Raw genomic sequence first — 21,084 nt, 5'->3', positions numbered from 1 at the left:
ATCTGAATTAGTTATTGATGGATTAATAGTTCATTTATAAATTCTTTTTTACAATTCCTGTTTTTAATTCCTGTTAAAATATGAAATTAAAGAAATACTTTATCACTTTTCCTTTGACATCACTGCAAGAAAATCTGCAAAAGAGAACTGTTTCCATCCACTACCGTTACGTGAATACGAGGAGTTGGTTCGTCAAGATAAACAGCTGGTGATGCTCATTTTCCAGTTGGCCGCCATTAAACCTCTGCAACAAAAAAGAGAGACGACATAATTAAAGAGCGTCGGTCGAACCTGAAACGGCAAAAATCTGTGTAGAAAACATGATGGAAATATGACATTTCTGTTTGTTTCATGTATTAATGTGAGCATCGTCACAGTCTTCTCTTCGCTCCACACAGATCTGATGTTTCTGTCTTTAAGACCTTTGTCTTCATGACGTCATCTTCATTACAGTAATTCCCACTTCAGTTGGTTCATTATGATAAGACAGATTATTTAAGCATTGATTGTAGATAAAGGCTCATCTTACACTCGCCATTCAAGTGTCTCATATCCTAATGAAATCCAGACGTGATACACTTATATTAACAGATTCTATATATGCATCTCCATTAGCCAGATAGCAGTTTTAGCAGTCGGATAGAATTGGCAGCGTTAAAGATTACGTACAAGTATTTATACATTTTCAGCACTTCACACCCCGTCCCGAGATGGTTTCAGTGATTAGCTGGCAATCCATCTCTAATGCTTATTGGTTGCATTTACTCTTGGCTTGTATACTATCACATATCTATCCAATCTGCACAAGACGCTTGAAGTGGATAAATGTTTTATTTGTTTTCTTGAAGCCTTTTAAACTCTTATTTTTACAACTTAATGGTAGCACAGCAGGTCTCATATCAACTCATATCTTGTAACTCGCCTCATGTTTATTTGAACTGCGACTCGAAAGCCTGATAGTGCCATTAGCAGCAACTGGCAGCAAATTTTACTCTCAAACAAATAATAATGAACATCATCGCAATAACAGGATGTTTGTGTCTCACTCATTATTTGTTCAGTTTGAAAGTAGTTTTATCTTGTTTCTACACGAGACGGAAAGCAAACCCTTCTCCGTGCATTTGCGATCGCATCTTCTTCTATTGTGTTTCGATAATGTGTCTTCATAAACGAACCACACCATTAAAAGCAAGGCCCCCTAAGTGATGTGTATTTCTCTTTTGTTTTCGTTTGAACTCAGAATCACGACGACGGCGGCCTGCATGATGGATCTGAGGAGATACCCGCTGGACGAGCAGAACTGCACCCTGGAAATTGAGAGTTGTAAGTTTAAGCCCCACGTCTTGTGCTTAGTAAAGAAATACAGCGGACAGCTTCAGTTTCTCATCACTTAAAAATATGAACAGCACTCTGATTCTCATAAAAAAAAATAAAAAAAAGTTCTCACACTCCTCATCTCATGAAGACAGAAACTGCACCCACTGCTGAATTGCTTTGGATTTATGAAGCTGTCGTATCTCAGTGAGATTGCTCGCTTCGCCCTCTCCAGTTAGAGCTACTTCGCCTATACAGAAAGGTTTTAACCAGACGGTGATTTCCACGGTAGAGCATGGTCATAATTAGTTCAACGTCATACTTCTTGATGATTTATTTGGCTATCTCTGCTGCCATAAACTACCGACAGTCACGGAGCCCACGCATGTGGTATAAGTCTGTCTGCCTGCAGTGACACACGTCCTCATAAAGATTTACATCTCATGCAATCAGCACCTGCAGCCAGACGAGTATATGTGATCTATAGGATTTATTGTAAATCAGCTGCAGCTATTAGACACCCAGATTTCACTTAAACAAATAAATAAATAAAAAAAAACATGACTGATTTTGGTTCCTGCAGCAAAATGACCCGACTGCGCCTTCAGTGCTGTTCCACTCGTGAGACTCACACCTGAGCTTGTTTTCTACGTCTCTTTTTGCAGATGGTTACACAACAGATGATATAGAGTTCTACTGGAAAGGAGGAGACACCGCAGTGACCGGGGTGACGCGCATCGAGCTCCCTCAGTTCTCCATAGTCGACTACAAACTGGTCTCCAGGAATGTGGTCTTTTCCACAGGTGAATACGTAATTCTTTCTATCTATTATTAGATCCATGAAATAGCTTCCAATAGAGGGATTTTCTCACTTTTGCTAAATGTCGTAGCATTTTTTTTCTAACTAAAATCCAACTGCACCAGTGTTCGTGTTCAATTTAATTCCCTTAAAGCAGCGGAAAACTTAAAATCTCTTAAGTATTCCTTTATAACATGTAATATTCATGGCTAAATAAGCAACATCAAACATAAAACATCTGGTCTCAACTCAGCTAATCTGCTTCATAAGGAGTGTGTGGATGAGGTTTGATCAGATTTGATTGATTGGTGCACAGAACTCTCCTTTTTTCCAACTAGTCACAGTGACCTTTTGACCTTTTGACCTTTTGACCTTTGACTTCCCAAATCAGTTCATCTTTGAGTCCCAGTGGACATAAATGTGAAGAGATTCCCTCAAGGTGTTACATAGATATTGCGCTCACAAGGCCAAATCCTTGTGTTTTGTGAGGTCACTGTGACCTTGACCTTTGACCTTTGACCGCCAAAATTGAATCAGTTAATCCTTGAGTCCAAATGAATGTTTGTGTCAAATCTGAAGAGGTTCCCTCAAGGCGTTACAGAAATATCACGTTCACAAGAATAGTACGTACGCGCACAGGGATGTTTTCTCGTAGCGCTCTCGTCACTCATATTAAAAAGCTGATTGAAAAAATAATTTTTTAGGGCCTTTAAAGTTTCACATGAGGCTCTTAATTACAATAACCATGACCTCGCTCACCAGAACACCAGAACTGGGAATAATAATAGAGAGGCAATTATCCCTTTGTTTCTTGAAGCTCTTGATAAAAGCACGGTGCCTGTGCTTACAGCAGTGTAATGTATTCATGAGGCAGAGCGCCGACAGCATGAATTATTCTCTTATGATACAAAACCTCAGAGGCACCAAAACAGTGATTATTCCCACTGCTGAATTAGTGTCAAGTAGGATGGATACTGTCCGAACATCTCTGAGAGATGATGCTGTGAGCGGTTTTACAGCTCATTACAATCAGGTTCAAGTCTTGATACAAGTAAAACTCTCAGGACAATCTGCAGATGCTGTTTACATCTCACATAATGTCTGGCACACACTGAGTGCACATGTTCAGTCACTCAGTTAGCTTGCAGAAGTAACCATTATAGGGCAACAAGGTCAAATATTGTTTGCATAGACTTTAATGTCACCAGAGAGTCTCAAGTACAATCTTCTCTGCAGTATTGTTCCTATTCAGGTATAAATGAGCAAGAAAATAAGATATTATCAGTTTAGCAGGGCGGCTAACAATTAACATAGATAACAGATGTGTTGGTTTGTCAGCGTTTCACATCCAGGACACAAATTAGACTACAGAATACAGCTTACAGGATTTTTACTTTGTATATTTTTGATGGGATAAGTAAGTATTTTTGTATTCTGCATTGTTGTTTATTTAGTAAATGATACGAAAATGTTTTAGTCAAATTAAAGAAATACTTTGAATAGTTTTAGAGACACACTTATTCACTTTCATGCCCAAGAGATGCCACTCGTATCTGTAAATATGAAGCTACAGCTAGCAGTCTGTTAGCTTAAGTTTAGCTTAGATATTAGCTTTGCATAAAGACTTGACACAGGGGTAAACAGCTAGCCTAGCTCTGTCCGCCTATTAGCACCTGTAAAGCTCTCGAACACTTAACATTTAATTTGTTTAAATCGTACAAAAACCAGGCTAGCTGTTTCCCCTTGTTTTCAGTCCTAGCTAAACTAAGTGATAGCTAGCTGTAGCTTCATATGTATCATGCAGACATTAGTGTGGTATCAATCTTCTCATCTGACTCTTGGTTAGAGAGAAAATAATTTCCCAAAATATCAAACTGTCTGTCTCTTTATTGTGTGTGTGTGTGTGTGTGTGTGTGTGTGTGTGCATGTGTGTGTGTGTGTGTGTGTGTGTGTGTGTGTGTGAAGTAAACATTTTATAACGTTTTATATTCGCTCTGCTTCGTGGTGCTTGCTCACAGATAATCTCAAGGCTAAATTTTATCAGATGATTTGCAATTTAAACCACACTTGCTTGTTTCCATGGTGACGAAACCAGTTCATGAGACCATTGCCATAGGAACCAAAACAAAATGCAAGACATCCCAGTGTTCCTCTTGAATTAAAGAGGACTATTTCCCCTTCACCTTCCCTTTCTCTTTGTGCTGCAGGTGCCTATCCTCGACTGTCTCTGAGCTTCAAGCTGAAGCGAAACATTGGATACTTCATCCTGCAGACGTACATGCCCTCCATCCTCATCACCATCCTATCTTGGGTGTCATTCTGGATAAATTATGATGCCTCGGCTGCCAGAGTTGCATTAGGTATGATGTGTCCCATGCAATAGATTGACCTCAGGTCTGTAGTTTCACCTTCAGACAGATGTCTTTTGTGTTTTATGGTTTTGGACCTATAGGCTCGTGGACAGTGACAACCTCTGTCCCAACACCACAAACCCGACAGACGACAGGAACCAGGATATTACCCCCACACAAAATGATTTTCTTGAAACAAATTATTCCATTCTATAAGATGACATCCCACTGGTATCCATGACATCGATCGAACTGCACTGATATCAACAAATGCATGTAAACAGTGTACATGTGTGACATGTGCATGTGTGGGTATCCTGCGACTGCACTCGAATCAAGGATTCATCTAAATTCTCCAGCCACAAACCAAGAAAAGCAGCTAAATTTTATCTAAATCTAAAATTATTACGTTTCCTTCATTCATGTAGCTTTATTTCAATTTTTATTTACATATGTTATTATAATATCGATTTAGTAAAACTGTCTATATGATTATTATATGAAAACAACGTTATTTCAAACTAAATACTTGCTGCAAACGTACTGCAAAAAAACGGATACTTAAAATATAAATCATTTATTTTAATTAAACACTCAAAAACCAGTTCATTAAATCCCTGCAGCATCTGCACTGGTGACGCCGCGGGGCGGATGATCTTATACTAGAAAATATGACAGGTCAAAAAGTGACACAGCAGTCTTAGTTGTAAGCGAAGGAAACTTTGCATGCTATAGGCTACACTGTGATTACTGGTTCACCTTCTCATACTCTATGTCTCTCTCTCTCTCTCTCTCTCTCACACACACACACACACACACACACACACACTGGAGGATGCAGGTCCTCTTATAATGACTGTCAATAATCTGCATTACTAAACTTTAGTGTATCATACTGTGACGTGCAGCGTCTCATTTTCTGTCCTCTAAACACATCGCAGTGCAAACGCTGCTTGTGTGACATTGATTTTTAAACTGTGCGGCCGAGTACGAGGTAAGATACATCATCACTTACACCGTCGCTCACGTCACGCCAACATTCACTTTGTCTGTAACAACCGCAAATGTTTCAGCTAATGCCTTCCTCAGTGGTCGCTGCAGATGGGCAGGATCAGCTGAGAAACAAAACAAATCATAGAAATAAGGCACATAGAGCAGGGGAAAAGATGATGCAGTGCACTTACTAGCTATTACAGCAAATACAGACTACACAGTGAAAGATTACTTGGATATAAACATTGACAACAACACGTTATAACTTCTACGATCAAGGTGTTGAAAAATCACTCTAAAGCTGCTTTTTCTTCCCAGAGGAGCCTCATTTTCACTCCAGCTCCACATTTCTCTTCAGAATGTGATTTGCAAATCTCTTCTTTCACTTTCCTCTCGGTCAATTGCAAAGCAGCAATTTGACGGTGCTTTGCTGCAGTTGTACGCCGTCGCACTCGCACAGGTAGTGTAACAAACAGGAGATAGGAAGAAAAACAAATAGGTGGCATTCAAGTGGGAGGTAATGAGGATGTTCTGAATTGATGGCTACACGGTAGAAGATGTGAAGCGTGTTGTTACATGGGATATGTTTATGATTGATGCCTTCTCTTCCCCCTCAGAGGCGTTACACAGTAGAAAGAGCATTTGCTGTGAGATTATGTCGAGCTCACGAAGTTTGCCACACTGTGACCTGAGAAGATGATGATGATGATGATGATGATGATGATGATGATGATGATGTTGTTGGGTGTTGTTGGTCAGCACAGGACATTAACAGGGCTTAAACAGGGGATGTGTTGTTATTGGTTGTTCAAACAGTCTGGAAGTAGGAGTTAAAACTGCACCAACAAATATTTTATAACAACAATGGATCACAGGATTATGTATAATGTGAAAGGGGAAGCTGGTAGTGCAGCTGGCAGTCTGCAGCCTCCTGTGTGGTGGTTTTTAGCCTCTTTTAACTCTTTGTTTTGGTTTTCACAGTGATCAGTTTTGGTTCATTCTTACAGCTTAAAATTTGAAAAGTTTGGCTTATTTTGTTGAATGGGTTTGTAGAAAATTATGGGTATAACTCAAAGTATGGTATTGGGGCTAAAATTGAGGTGACGTTCGGGATTGGATAGTGGCTGTAGTGGCGGAAAAAGATTGTGATTCCTTCCTACATTTCAGTCATGTGTGAATAGAAAAATATGAGACTCAAAATAAAAGCATTATCACATCTGTGTGTTCCTTTAAGTCGGTCTGAGGCGGCTGCTCTGTGGTGTAACAGGAGACTGAATTAGATCTAAGACTCACACTTTTCCACTGGCCTCTGGGGCTGAAACAAACACGAGATTCAGTTCATCACTTGGAAAACACCCTACCTCCTCTAATTGCATTGATCTCTGCTAGAAATATTTGTCGTAATGGAAATCCTCATTCAGCATCAATGCACTCAAGCGCTGCGTAAGAAGACGCACCTTCAGTAAACATCAGCAGTGAACAGACTGTGATGAATTAGATGTGGTACATTTGAGGGGGGACCTGGTGATCAGCTGGATGTGGAAGCACCTCCTCAGGGGTCAGACCTGTTCAGGGAACACACTCCTCTGGTTCATCTGCTGTAACGCCGCGTCATTCGGAGGACGTGGCGGCCTGAGACACTATAAGATCGATGCAATTTAGAAAAACCATTTACACCTACTGTAGTATCCAAATGCAAATTCAGTTATGTGAGGATTCACTTCAGGTTTTTTCCATCCTGTCTGCCATTATGGTGGCGGGAATATCCTGAGCAAAACTAAATTTGCAGGGATATCTGTCAGCCGTCATATATAAGCAGTGGAAAATGACGTTTGAAGTGGGACATTAAGAGATCATACTGTGTGTTTACTTACTGGTAGCTCACCAGGTTAAGTGCTTACCATATCTGGCCCTTTGCTGCATGTCATTCCCTCTCTCTCTCTCTCTCTCTCTCTCTCTCTTGAAAATCAATCTTTAAAAAAAGAAATCTCACTAGAGCTCCATGGTTTATAGATTTATACCATTTGCTAAAAATTTTTGCCCAAACAACGGTTGCTGGCGGACTCGTTGCAGCTAGCTAATTAAGCTAACATCAGCATGACGAGTTTGCTAAAAAAAACACTGTCTTTAAGAGGCGTTTTATAATGTTTCAACCTCATTTGTTTTAAAATAAAAACCCTGTAAAAGGGTTAAATACGCTTAAATATGCACATGATGACAACATACACGATATTGTGATTAAAATGATAAAAGATTGTGGCTAAAGCTGCATTTTCCAGGCTGGAAGTTAGCATCCTAATGAGCTGATGATCTATGTTGAAGACATGGGAATAAAGAGAGAATTGTTCTTGACTAATTAGTCCGAGTGTTATGAGGAAAACAGTGAGACCAGATGTTCTAGTTGTTCTAACCTAGCCCGTTTTGGCTAAGTTAGTTTAGCTTACATTCTTGTTTAATTAATGAATTTGCTATTGATGTGCTCTTTGGCCTTTGACGTACGACTTGCGACTGCTGTTGGTTGTAAGCTAGTTAGCCTGCATGCTAATAATTGCTACTTATATTACAGCATAAACATTCCTTACTCTTTAGCTTTCGTGTTTTTGAACTGGAATGCTAACAACACTCCTGCTATAGCCTCACACGCAGCACTTTAATATACAGTTGATAAACTGCAATAAGACAATCGTAGTCATCTGTGATCATCACTTGTTAATCCGTCCGTGTGCTTTTTCACTGATGTAATATCAGAGACAACTGTAAAGTCCACAGTACTGCAGTGAAAACATTTTGTGGTTTGTTGAGTAACCCTCTCTTCTGGGCTCTGAGAGAGTTTAGATTCTTGTTCTTCCCTTTGTTATGCAGAAATCAATGCCATGTTCCCACAGCGCTCTTGACACCCTCACACTTACTGTACAGTGCAACATTTTTGCTTTAATTATGTAAGCCTGAATCGACAGAAATAGACACACTGTCCAGGTTGGTGAGCCGGCCGGGAGACTCAAAAACAACACAGACGCATTGTTGATGGTGCACGTTGTCAGGAGAGTTACAGCCGCTGTTTATTTAATTGCTGCATTTGTTCACTCTACACGAGCTGTAAAACATATAGTGGAGCAGCTTCTGAGTATCTAAGTAAATTGAAACTTTGCAAGAAGAGGCATCCAGGAAATTTCATCTTAACAAATTTGAAGGTTTTACTTTCTTTCTTTTTTTCCAACTGTTATAATCGGGTTTGGGGAAAATGTGTCTGCGGCAGAAGAAGATGACTCATGTTTAGACCTTGACAGATACAGCGTTCTCTCTTCATGAGTTAAACGCATTCTTATTAAGCATACCTTCATTTTAGAGATTGGGTCGTGACGAACTGTTCCACCCCTGTAATTTAACTTGCAATGCAAATGAATTTTAATGAAAGTTGTAGCTACAGAAACCTCTCAAAGAGCCTGTTTTGTTAGCCTAGCAACCTGAACTCCTCACGTAGAGGTCTATCAGCACTATGACCTTTTAATTCACCCACATCCACTCACTCCAGTGGTATGACTGACTGGTTAGTTAATAATCTGAATCCACACCATCCACTTCGCTCTGACTGACACATTACTGATATCAACAGACGGAAACGGACTCAGAATGGATCGTCAAACTGGAATAAAATCTACTTTATTGATGCTGTTTTGTGTCGGTTTTTCACACACGATCCTGATGCCAGTATTAAAGGGGCACACTGCCAATTTCCCTACATGGAGATCAGTCGTATAAAATGTCGTCTGTGGTCCTTTAATTGCATCCGCCCCTGTGAGTGATCGGGTTTGTGCAAAAAAGGTGAAACTACAAGTGAAAGAAACAGACTTTAACCACCTTTTTTTGTGACATTTACATGAATTCACCCACAGAGGATTACATCAGTATCAAGGAGAAGGACTAACTTCTTTGTGCGTGTAAAGAAAAAGGTCAGTGGACTGATAAAGCACAGGTTCCTCCACTGAGACTTCCAGCAAAACTACAGATTACAAAAGAATGTCAACCAGAAATATCGAAAATGCTGTTTCATTCGTTTGTGATTTTTAGGTTTTAGGTTTAACAGGTGTAAGGAGGTTGTCTCCGGAAGACGTCATCTGTGTTGTCACTCTCTCTCTCTACTCTTCTCTCAGGGATCACCACTGTCCTGACCATGACAACCATTAACACCCATTTGAGAGAGACTCTGCCCAAGATCCCTTACGTCAAAGCTATCGACATGTACCTGATGGGCTGCTTCGTGTTCGTCTTCCTGGCTCTGCTGGAATATGCCTTCGTCAACTACATCTTCTTCGGAAGAGGTCCTCAGATGCAGAAGAAGCTGGCGGAGAAGGCACAGAAGGCGAATAATGAGCGGAATAAATTTGACAGGCCCAAGGTGAGAATTACCGCCGTGCACCAGGGAATCCAGTTTCACTTATCAATTCACATAGATTAGCGCCGAGGTTCAGAACAACAGGCCCCGGTCTTGTAAGGTCCACGAGCGATGTCAAGTAAATGTAATGAAGCCAGGATTTATTCGAGGGCTGGATGTTATGGCTTAGATTCATAAAATGACGATTATGTTGTTAGCAGCAACATTAGCGAGAGAGATTAACTGACAACTCGACAGTTTAGTGAGGATTACCCCTTTTATACTGTAACACAGCCACTTTATATTTTGGCTCAATACGTTATTTAATTTGAAATGTTGTGTTGGTACTGTCTTTATTAACTCTGTTAAATACTGATTGATTGGAACTTTTATAAAAACAGTCCACAGCTGCAAATATGAATCAAACTGATATTTATCACTTGTGTGAACATGATGTAAGACAAAGTCACAATTCAATAATCAAATTTTAATTTACATTTTCATGTTTGAAAATGCATCATCACCATGAAACTAGTGATTTGCAATGGGAGCTCCAGTGGTTTATAATTTGCAGTGTACTCAGTAGTAAAACCGTCTGACTGTGTGGTATGTTGTGGTTTTAGTATATCATGATTTTAGTGCAAAACAATAACATTGCAATAACAAATTACGTTCTCATTTAAACAAAGCAGAGATTTAGCGTGAGCACGGTTTGTGACATGTGTCAGTGTTCTTTAAAACTACGACACTGGCTCACTTCAAATCACAGCCAACACTCGACAATCGAGCAGCACGGCCACCTGGAAGATTTACGTTTCAGAAGTCCGTTTCTCACACGGTTTCATTTTGAAGATGGCAGGATTATACTTCAGAATATATTGCAAATTATACTGCATGCCACTACTTAACGTTTTAATCATGACGTCAACAGTCATGATTCATTGTCAAACATGGAAATAAAAATAAAATTTGTGTCTGAGACACCTAGGAGGAAATGAAATGTAAATTTGATGAAATGATTTCAAAGTAATTGTCACACCAGGACATTTCTGAGTCGCTGTTTCTCCTCCTGAACGTCTCTAACGCCTGAACGAAGCTCAGACAAAGGGGTTTGTGTTTGTGTCTCTCCTGGCTAGTCCTTTCTGGAAGGAGGCAATTGCAAGTCTTCGTCCGTTAAACAGTCCAATCAGGTACAAGAGCGTCGTCACTCACGACGGGTGAGTGTCTGTCACTTCCTGTTGTGTCACGTCTGTGAAACCTCGACTGAAACTTTGCAGCTGCGGGGCAAAGTTTGACCTCCTCATCTAACAGAGGAACATGCTTCATCACAGCATCTCTAGCATTTCTGTCATCATCACCATCACATGCACTACCAGCCTCTTCCTCTACCAACCTCTTCCTCTACCAGCCTCTTCCTCTACCAGCCTCTTCCTCTGTGGTGTTTTACCTGTTTATTGTGTGTATGTGTTTGTGGCTTGTGCATCATGCTGTAGGAAGACTGCTCAATACTAAAAATCATCATCACAATACTAACTTAGAAAGTTATTTTATATCTAATGTATCATGTACAGTAATTGAAAAACTATAAATGAAGAATTTTCCTCTTTTTTTTATCTTTCTCGTTATGGAGCTCATTAGTTAATTTACATCAACTCTGAACTCAAACAAAAGCCCAGAGAACAGATACGAACAGACACGTTTATAAAAAGGTTTATCTCAACATTAAAATTAAATTAATTAATTTTTAAATTAAATTAAATTAAAATTTTTAAATTAAAAAATTTTCTCAAAATCAAACAAATGCCAACTTTTGTTTTCTTTGATATTAAAATAATTCTTGTCAAGCATGAAATATTTCCAAAGGTCAATCCACCACTGTGACGGACATGCTCCATTCATATAGATTTACTACCGTCTTCTCCATTAGTACCTGATGAACCAAGCGCAGGATTTAGACACATCCATGATGCAGATTTCCAAAACAGGATTTGTCACAGGACAGGAGACAACAAACTACCTCACAGCTTCTTACAGCACCAACATGAAAATCACATTTCAACATTTATCTTACGCATCTCCTCTGGAGTCCGTCACAGCGTCTGATGAAACTGTAACTTCAGTCGTAAATTACAGGAACAGAAATGAATCTGGAGTCAGAAACATGTCCAGTAGTGATTCGTTTTGGATTTGAGAATTATTCCTTTTAAGAGTTGGAGCAGGTGTGGAAGAAGATTTGAAAATATTTAAATAAGTGAGAAGAAGGAAGGTCAGTTGTCTAGATGATAAAAAGGTCACATCTTTAAATAAATGAGAGTGTATGGCAAAATGCACCAAAGTTGACAGAGCAGGAAAGTAAATATTCACCTTGTCAGTTCCTCTCGTGGCTCGTGACCACGTCGTTATATTGCTGTGTACATCTTGTACCTCTGTTTTCGCCACACGGGTCTGAGTGATTTATTTGTTTTTGTGTGGGAAGATACAGCTGTCGTGACATTAGTATTAGAGCCATCCAGTTCAACCTTGAGCTGATTTGTGAGAAGTGATTTAACTTTGGGACAGGAAACCTGCTTTTGAAGGCCGCTCTCCGTTTCCCGGGCTGTAATCCGTCAGCCCGCGAGGCGCTGTCGGGCCCGGGGGCCTGACGCGTGCCGCACGTGTGTCATCAGTCACCCGAGCCTCGGCCCACGGCCCATTTGTAACACCGCTCCTGTCTGTTGTACCTAGGTCGACTCCCAGGGGAACATTTTGCTGACAACCTTGGAGATCCACAACGAGGTGGGAGGGAACGAGATCACAACCACCGTGAGCGAGACTCACAACTCTTCCTCCATGGTGTTCGACAACTCGGGGGTCCAGTACAGGAAGCCGAGCACGCCGCGGGAGCCGGGTCGCCTCAGCCTGGACAGGAACACACATCTAAAGAAGACCCGCCTGAGGAGACGGTCCTCGCAGCTCAAAATCAAAATCCCAGACCTCACCGATGTGAACGCCATCGACAGATGGTCACGGATAATATTCCCCTCCGCCTTCTCCCTCTTCAACTTAATCTACTGGCTTTATTATATCAACTAACGCACTGATGTTTTTTTAAACCCGTCTCTGTCTCATTCTTGTTTCTGAATGAGAGAAGACGAGACGGAACAACCATAATGAACTTTTTTTTTTTATCGTAGCGAGTGATGAGAGAAGTGTCACTCACAGAGCGTGCATCTGTACATGCACCAAGATTCACCTGCAGAACACGTGTTTTACAAAGACTCTGTCACATGTGGAGACCTGGGACATTGTACAGAACCTCCTGGGTCAGAGCGCAGACGAGACTATTATTTACACTGCTTTAGGGCCGTTATTACAACTGTACCTGTAATTTCAGTATAAAATGTGGTTGTAACGTGTTGCTAACGGCAACACAACTGACAAATGTTCCTAGTATTATTACGTTCCATTTCCACCTGTGGACAAATGTGACTCACACGTCGACATTCGTCGACACGTCACACAGGCCAAACTCACTTTAAGATCTGGAAACGATTTGCACTGAAACCACGCTCGAAGGAATAGTTCAAAAGTTTTTTTGCAGAGAGCGAGACGAGACGATAATGTTTAATGTTTGTACAACAGATATGAAGGTATACCCAGCAGGCAGTTAGCCTAGCTTAGCATAGAGGCAGGAAGCAGGTGGAAACAACAGAGAAGCATTTTTCCAACAAACAAAAAAAATGCCCGAACTATTCCTTTAATTTGCCTTGGAGCTGATGCCACCAACTGCTCACTGCCGTGGAACTGCTGTGACCTTGCTCCTGTGACGAACAGCGGCTGAAACTCTGTGTCAGGACGTCAGACGTGACTGATTTCAAAGCCCAATTTTGATGAACAAGAGAAAGGCTGATGGAATCCATACCAGCATTTTGTAAAATCATCGCTCTGTCATCCACTGCCGCTATTTAAAGGAATCATTTTCATATTTTGGGAAATATGCTAATTCACTGCATTGAAAACACCACTCTCAGCCAGGTGTGTGTGTGTGTGTGTGTGTGTGTGTGTTTTAATTAGTGAGCTTTAGGGGATCTGGTCACTGGATTTTGTTACTTTTGTACCGGCTAGCTGTTTCCCCCTGTTTTCAGTCTTTATGCTAAGCTAGGCTAACTGGCCGCTGGCTATAACTTCATATTTAATGTACAGGCATGATGTATGGTGTCAATCTTCTCATCTAACTCTGGGTGAATGAGTGTATTTCCCAACATATCAAACCATTTCTTCCACATTTACGATTATCCGGTTGCTATTGCTTTTCAGTATTCAATAAGAAATGTCATATACTGAGAAACAACCGGACAACACACTGTACGTGTCACATGACAGTAGAGAAACAGGATCCCAGGCTTTTGTAGTAAACATGTACAATATCGGATCAGTTTACACTATTCATTTTATTTATTTATTTATTTATTTTGGTCATTGTGTTTTCAGGACTGCTGTCACGATATATTATTATATATATTGATTTATTCAATACAAAATAATTCACATGGCGACTTCCTTCCTCCGCTCAGACTGCATGTTGTGTTTGGGAATGAGTTCAGACACACTGATGCACGTCTCACGTCAGACGTTCTTGATCCTCCCTGAAATTTGATGTACATACTGTAACTGCACTTTTTCTTTCAGCTCAAGTTAATTACATGGCTGTGTTGTCAACAATGTTTTTGCTCAGTGATTTCCGGCCTTGCTGTTTTGTTTTGTTAAGTCTTTACACAACATTATCATTTCCTATTTGTGTTGTAAATATAAAACACAGTATCACAGCTTGTGATCATTTCCATTCTTTCCTAAAGGAGAAAGTAGAGTAAGTGAAGAAGGAATCAAGGGTACGTATATATATATATATACAGAGTACTATCTCCAAAACGACGACTGTTGGCGTACACAGCTCGCACCGCACCATCTGCACCGCTTGGCTGAGCGTGTCGGAGTGACACCACCTGCCGGGGGTCGGCTCTGCGTGCGGCCGCCTGACAGAGGCCCAACATCCCGTAGCAAAGCAAGAACGCATCACTAATGTACCAGCGCTCAGCAACACTTTCCTAACCAGCGTGCAGGCCTGAAATATTAACTATACTTGAATTAACATCATGTTCCTTTTTAAAATTTGTTGGTCGGTTTGTTGCCAAGAACACGACCACTTCAACTGGCTTCATCTGGCTTTACTGCACCGACTCTGCAGAGACACAACAGCAGGTAACAGGAAGTGCTTTTCTTTAACACCGATTTAAGTTTTAATTTATTTGTCAACAATTATAACACAGTAGCAGAGTTGTAATAAGTCAAGGTAATGTTTACATATGTACACATACTGTGTGTTCTTACATCATATGTACATATATTTCATCTATGGAAATTGAATATATGTACATATTTCACATTTGCATATCGGATAAAGTTTTACTGGTTTAGGGTGAAATAAAATGCACAGAAACAAAACAGTCTCATAATAATGAATAATACTGAATAAGGTATTAACCTGCTCAGTGACTAAAAGGAATGAACGACCCCCCCCCAGGCTGATGGGAATGGCGCCATTTAAGGTCATTAAGTTTCATCATCTGGACACTGTGAATGTCTGATGTTTGACTCAAAATCACAAATCAAACCAAACAGTGTCTCCAGAGGAAAAGTCCGTAGGTTTTATCCACTTGGGACCATGAATGTTGAATGTAAAACTTAATGGTAACATATCAAATACAGTTCGTTCCCGCCCTTCACGTGCCGTATAGAGGAGGTCTGTGTTTTTTTGCAGATTGAAACGACCGTAACTATAATAAAGACATGATCCCTGTTTTATTGGGTGTGTGTGTATGAACACCACTGAGGTCACGGCGCAGCGGCTCTCAAACGATAATGAATGATGATTTTCATAACCTGCAAAACAACTGTAACCCTGCTGTTAATCATTCATTAGTCGACTACATTCTTCATTTATCCTCCCTGTCCTTTCTCTGCTGTTTTACATTTCCATTCTAATTTCATTTCTGTCACTGCGCCTGTTTGTTCCTCGTTCCCCCGCTCGTGTTAACGTTGTGATTGGTGTAGTGTGGGATGAATGGATTGGAGAATTTCGGCCGCGTGATACGCCGGAGCTGCAATAATTCAATCCGCAAATTACATCTGATTTATAGAGCTGCACTTCAGATAAATGAAGAGCATGTGTGTAGTTCGCCGTGCACCGCGATGTGACACACGAGCGCCAGATTTTAAGACGCCTCTTTTTCTCTTAATGTTACTGTGAAATCTGAATTCTCCAGCCTCCAGTCCTCTGGACTCTTGATTAAATGTCTTTGTTCTGGTGACAGATGAGATTAATCAAACCCCTGTAACGGTGGTTGGATGTAAAGACTATGATTGAATGAAACAGGGATATTGTGCATCTTGTAGTTCCCCCTGTCCTTTTTCTAATATGCGATCATATTTTAACGAGTGTGCTTCTGACTTTGTATCAGTAGTTTTATTCCTGTTTCGACATAATGTGCAGAGTCAGGTCCAGATTATATTCAGTTTTACGATTCGGAAGTTTTCTGATTTTTGCTTTTACAGCGTCGTCGCCCAACATCAACGAGCAACCTCTCTAATGCTGCTGTGGCTGAATGGAGGCAAATCCCTGCAGCCAGGTTCCTACATCTGACCGAAGGACTGAAAGCAGACGACTGGAAGCCAGCTCCATCTTGGCGCCTCAGCCAGGGCTGGAGGGGATATGTTTAGGTCAGCTGGTTAGAAACAGGAAGAGCAAGAAAGGAGACATCGAGCTTCCTACATGTTTCGCCTGCTTTCAGTTCAGTCCTGACTGTCCGAGCGTTACCTCTCAAGTAAAGAGTTCAAATAGAAAACATTTGAGATTTTAAAAGTGGGCCATGAGTTGGAAAAGACTGAGAACCGTTGCTCTCTTTTCCTTAAAGCACTAAAGTTACATGGTTCTTTCCAGGACACTTTTCCAGCCTCACCAAACAAACCTCATCAGCTTATCTTAGTGCCGTTTGTAAGAAGAGAGAGCCGCGCAAATGATGTTCAGAAAGAGGCCACTCGCTCATTTTTTAAAATGTATTGTGCATCATTAACAAAGAGATTCATGCTGCCAAACACATCTCCAAACCTCCTGATACAAACTAAGATTTAAGCACAAAACAAGCCCTGAAAAATGTCAACCAATTACTGCAGGATGACAATGAAACTGCAATAAAGATGCCACATCAAAGCAGGCGTGCGGTATATTCAGACATGACAACTTTTAGAGAAACAAAAGGCTTCCTGTCTGATAAAAGCCCCTGAGGATGCTGGACAGTAAACCCTCCTCGAAAAATGCCGCTTTGAGGATCTGACTGTATAATTAGGGTTTTTACAAGGAAACTGACAGATGGGCGGGTGAGAGAGCGTCACTCATAAAAAAAAAAAAAAAATCATCAGGCATTACAGATTTGTTCAGTAATTGGCATTTAAATCAGGGATCAGATGGTACAAGGCAAGTAAAAGAGAGAGCGCTCCCTTCAGGGAATCTTAAAGGAGAACGCTGGAATGACTGAGATGACGTACACAGATATTTTTAACCCCGAGATAAGAACATAACACTATAGATTAAGGAATAAGTGAATTACACTGTTGGGCATGGAAAACAAGTTATGATTTGTCCTCAGACAATGAGCCTCTGTGTGTGTGTGTGTGTGTGTGTGTGTGTGTGTGTGTGTGTGTGTAATAAAAGCAATAAAGGAAACAAATCAGAGACTAAATTGGGCTTTTTTGGGAAACTATGAGGAAGATAATTAGACCGAGGCAATAATAAATTTCTGGATGTAATGAGACAGTTTGAAAATCTGTAGATTCACAAAGGATAATTAATCTAAACGAGTGATATTAAAACTGGAGGCGGGAAGAAACAACAGCAGCTGCGGTGTGAGTAATCCCCTAAGAGCAGGTGGACCAATAACCAGGAGCCAAGGTTGCCGACACAAATTGGATCTCCAGGTTCATCAAGGAAGCTCTTCATCACCAGCGGAGCGTGAGCACTCCGCGAAGAAGATGTATGATGCTGATATCATCATAGGCAGCCTCATCCTGCACGTCCTGTGATACATCGGGGAGCATTTGTGGAAAATCTGTCCTGTGAGAAAATACAACCACATGGTGTAAAATGTTTCCCAGTCGTTCAAAAACACCTCCTCCTTCAGATGATTCACCCTCAGAACAAAGTCGAAACTTCCTCTCCATCATGGAGAAAGTGAACAGCTTTCAGAGATCTTTTTATGTCTGGCTGTTACTTAAGAGGACTCAAATGGGAAATCATTGATTGTTTTTATATCTTAATTGTGAATAAGTCAGTAAATGTTTTAAAATATCCTTGGTCACCGTAAGACCTTAAATGATGATACTGTAACACAGGGGAAAATTTCACTGCTCAAAGCTTCCTCCTCTACAGCTCAGGAGACAAAACTGATTCTCATTTCAGCTTCACTTTAGATTCTATTTTGTTTGAAATGCTGTTTCTCATATTTTTCTCCTAAGTTCACTAAGAGAAATAGGTGAGACGGGACGACTTGAGACTTAAAGAGATACCCTGAACTGGATTCAGTGTTTTTAATGGCTCCTTTTATTCTCCTTTGTAAATGAAACTGAGCGACACTACAGCTGCTATGGAGCAACATGGGAAAGTGGTCTCAGACTTTTGTACACCACTGTATATAAACTAAGCCTACACTGACAAGTGTTCCTAATATTTTGTCCATCCCATTTATAGGAATTAGATTTGACAAAATATTAGGAACACTTCTCAGTATATCCCAGTACACTTAAACATTACCACAATAACAATTACAGCCTGCACAATGACCATTAAAATAAAGCAACACTTCAGATTCAGTAAATACTGAACATTATATATATATATATATATATATATATATAACGACAGGCCTGTTTCATTATACTGCATTCATTTCAGTTGAAATCATTATGAATCGAATTCATTCATCAATGGAAAATACCAGCAAGCTAACTGCTAATGCTAGCAAGCAATAAAGGGAAAAAAAATGCTAATGCACGGCGGCTAGCTCGCCCCCAGTAGGCCTTGCGCCGCTGGCTGGGCAGAAAGCCACCCATGACTCATTATTTATACAGTATTTTCCTGCTTTCTTAAATTACATACAAATCTATGTAAAATGACAATAATTATCTGTAATTAAAAATGTAGCTTGTTATTATAAAGGTTAATGTCCATACTAACAATTTAAAGATCTTCTCTGTAATTTCAGGATAAATCTTATTAGTTTTACATTCACTTCTGACTCTTCTAACTCTCTCTTCAAACTTTGTAATTCTGGATGAAATGTAGCAAACGTTTTTTCATTATATCAAACATTCAAACTTCAAACAAAAAAGTTTGAAGTACTGGAATGTATCCCAGCATGCACTGGAAGGAAAGCAGGAAAATGCTTTATCACACAACAACAACAACAACACACACACACACACACACACACACACACACACACACACACACACACACACAGGCTAATTGCACATCCAACATCCATTTTGCAAATATCATATATGTGAGGAGTAACTTGTAATGTTATTGTAGTTGAAGTTAGCATGTGTGCTAACGTTAAACTGTAAAACCACGGTGTAAAACATATTCTAACACTAAGACTGCTGATGAATAACGGCTCCTGGACTTTTTGCACCTTCCCTCCATCACTTATGGACGGCTGCAACAGCTTCCAGTCAAGCTGTCAGACTGTTGCACTGTCCTCACTTAGCTATGAAGTATTATTTTACATCTCTACTATAATTTATACTTGTTACTAAATAAGATTTATCCACCTCTTTATTATGCAAACTTGTGTCAGTGAAGTTCACCTGTACCATCATTCACAACTGCATTTTATTTTTGTCAGTTACAGGTGATTGTAAATTGCAAACATTATTTAATTCATCCATTTATTACATTCTTTTGTTCACGTCTCCAGTTGATTGTAAATTGTTGAAATTAATGCAGTTTTAATGTGAAATAAAGTTTTTTATGAAGCTTTACTTTGTTGATGGTTTTTATGGAGCGTGTCTGGTATGAATTTTAACAGTAGCAGCAGCACAGTATAGAAATCACAACACATTGAAGTTTTTCCTGAATCTGTAATTGAAGACTTTCTATGTTGCTTTAATCAACAATAAACATGATAGAAATGTTTAAAATGTCCTTCAACAGTGACAATACAGGATCTAGAGACAGATACTAGAGTTTGTGCTTTTCTAATTTGTCTTATGAACTTACCAATTTTAATAACAATGAAAACTAAATATGAAATATGATAAATATGAAAAAAAAACATACTCTGTACAATTTAATCACAGGTTCATTTATTAAACACCTTTTCAATGACAACAATGAAGTTCTGAATAAAACTAATGTAGATGAGCTGTACTACACTGACAACTGCTTCACATTGTGGAGGCCTGTTCCATTATACTGCATTAGTTTCATCCAGGTTCACCTAATACATATATATGAATCAAAAATAAAACTCCAGGACACAAATGCTAAAACAAATCAGCCCTTTATTTCAAGTTTACCCAATATACACTTAATAAAATGCATTTCTTTGAACAGAACGGTGATGGGGTCAATGGGGCAGAGGTAAGTGACTGCAGACTGTCTTAGAAAGGTTCACTGTGTAACTGCTGCTAGATGTCCTGAACAGTCCGTCTCATCTTGTAATACCACCGTCACTGTAGCGCAATAAACGTATCATAAACTAACTAATAGAACTTGAGGTTCAGGTGAAACGTTGATCTCTCTCCAGGGCTCCTCACCCTGTGATAGTGAGTCATGTGATGACCTTAGTTTTCTCAACCGATGTCCATCCATCCACTGCACCACAGCACATGATGTGAGCCGCAAGAATAAAAAAAAGCACAAATGAATTCTTACACACACTAACAGCATTGTGCCCAATGGAAACTATTTACAACATTTTACAAGATTTTTTATGACCTTTTTAAGGCCATGGTGAATGCAATTTAAAAATATAATTAAAAGAAAAAAACTGCAATAAAATAATGATTCAGTTACCGTCTGTCATCTTTGAATATGTAAACTTCTTCAGCCATATCCACTGTCCACGACCTCCTCAGCAGCAAACAGCAGACAGACACGGTCCGAGAGCAGCCGGTGAACATAGTGAAGCAATAAGAAGCTAAAGAGACAGATTTCCCTC

General features: G+C 39.9%; 1 protein-coding gene across 3 annotated transcripts in view; it reads left to right on the top strand.

The window, feature by feature from the left end:
* gabrb3 (gamma-aminobutyric acid type A receptor beta3 subunit) overlaps window positions 1-13,104 on the top strand; it is a 50,884-nt gene extending 37,780 nt beyond the window's left edge. The window contains exons 6-11 of one of the 3 annotated variants that reach the window (XM_022751381.1): window positions 1,241-1,323; window positions 1,980-2,117; window positions 4,321-4,473; window positions 9,609-9,853; window positions 10,966-11,046; window positions 12,554-13,104. In XM_022751381.1, the coding sequence (XP_022607102.1) occupies window positions 1,241-1,323; window positions 1,980-2,117; window positions 4,321-4,473; window positions 9,609-9,853; window positions 10,966-11,046; window positions 12,554-12,901 (1,048 nt within the window). In that variant the 3' untranslated portion in view covers window positions 12,902-13,104. Of the gene's footprint in view, window positions 1-1,240; window positions 1,324-1,979; window positions 2,118-4,320; window positions 4,474-9,608; window positions 9,869-10,965; window positions 11,047-12,553 lie in introns of all 3 variants that reach the window. The other 2 variants (XM_022751382.1, XM_022751383.1) reach the window with 2 other exon arrangements.
* The last annotated feature ends 7,980 nt before the right edge of the window (window positions 13,105-21,084 follow it).

This window comes from Seriola dumerili, unplaced genomic scaffold, assembly GCF_002260705.1.
Source record: "Seriola dumerili isolate Sdu_G_001 unplaced genomic scaffold, Sdu_1.0 BDQW01000155.1, whole genome shotgun sequence".
NCBI lineage: Eukaryota > Metazoa > Chordata > Actinopteri > Carangiformes > Carangidae > Seriola > Seriola dumerili.
This window is presented reverse-complemented; position numbering and strand designations above follow the sequence as displayed.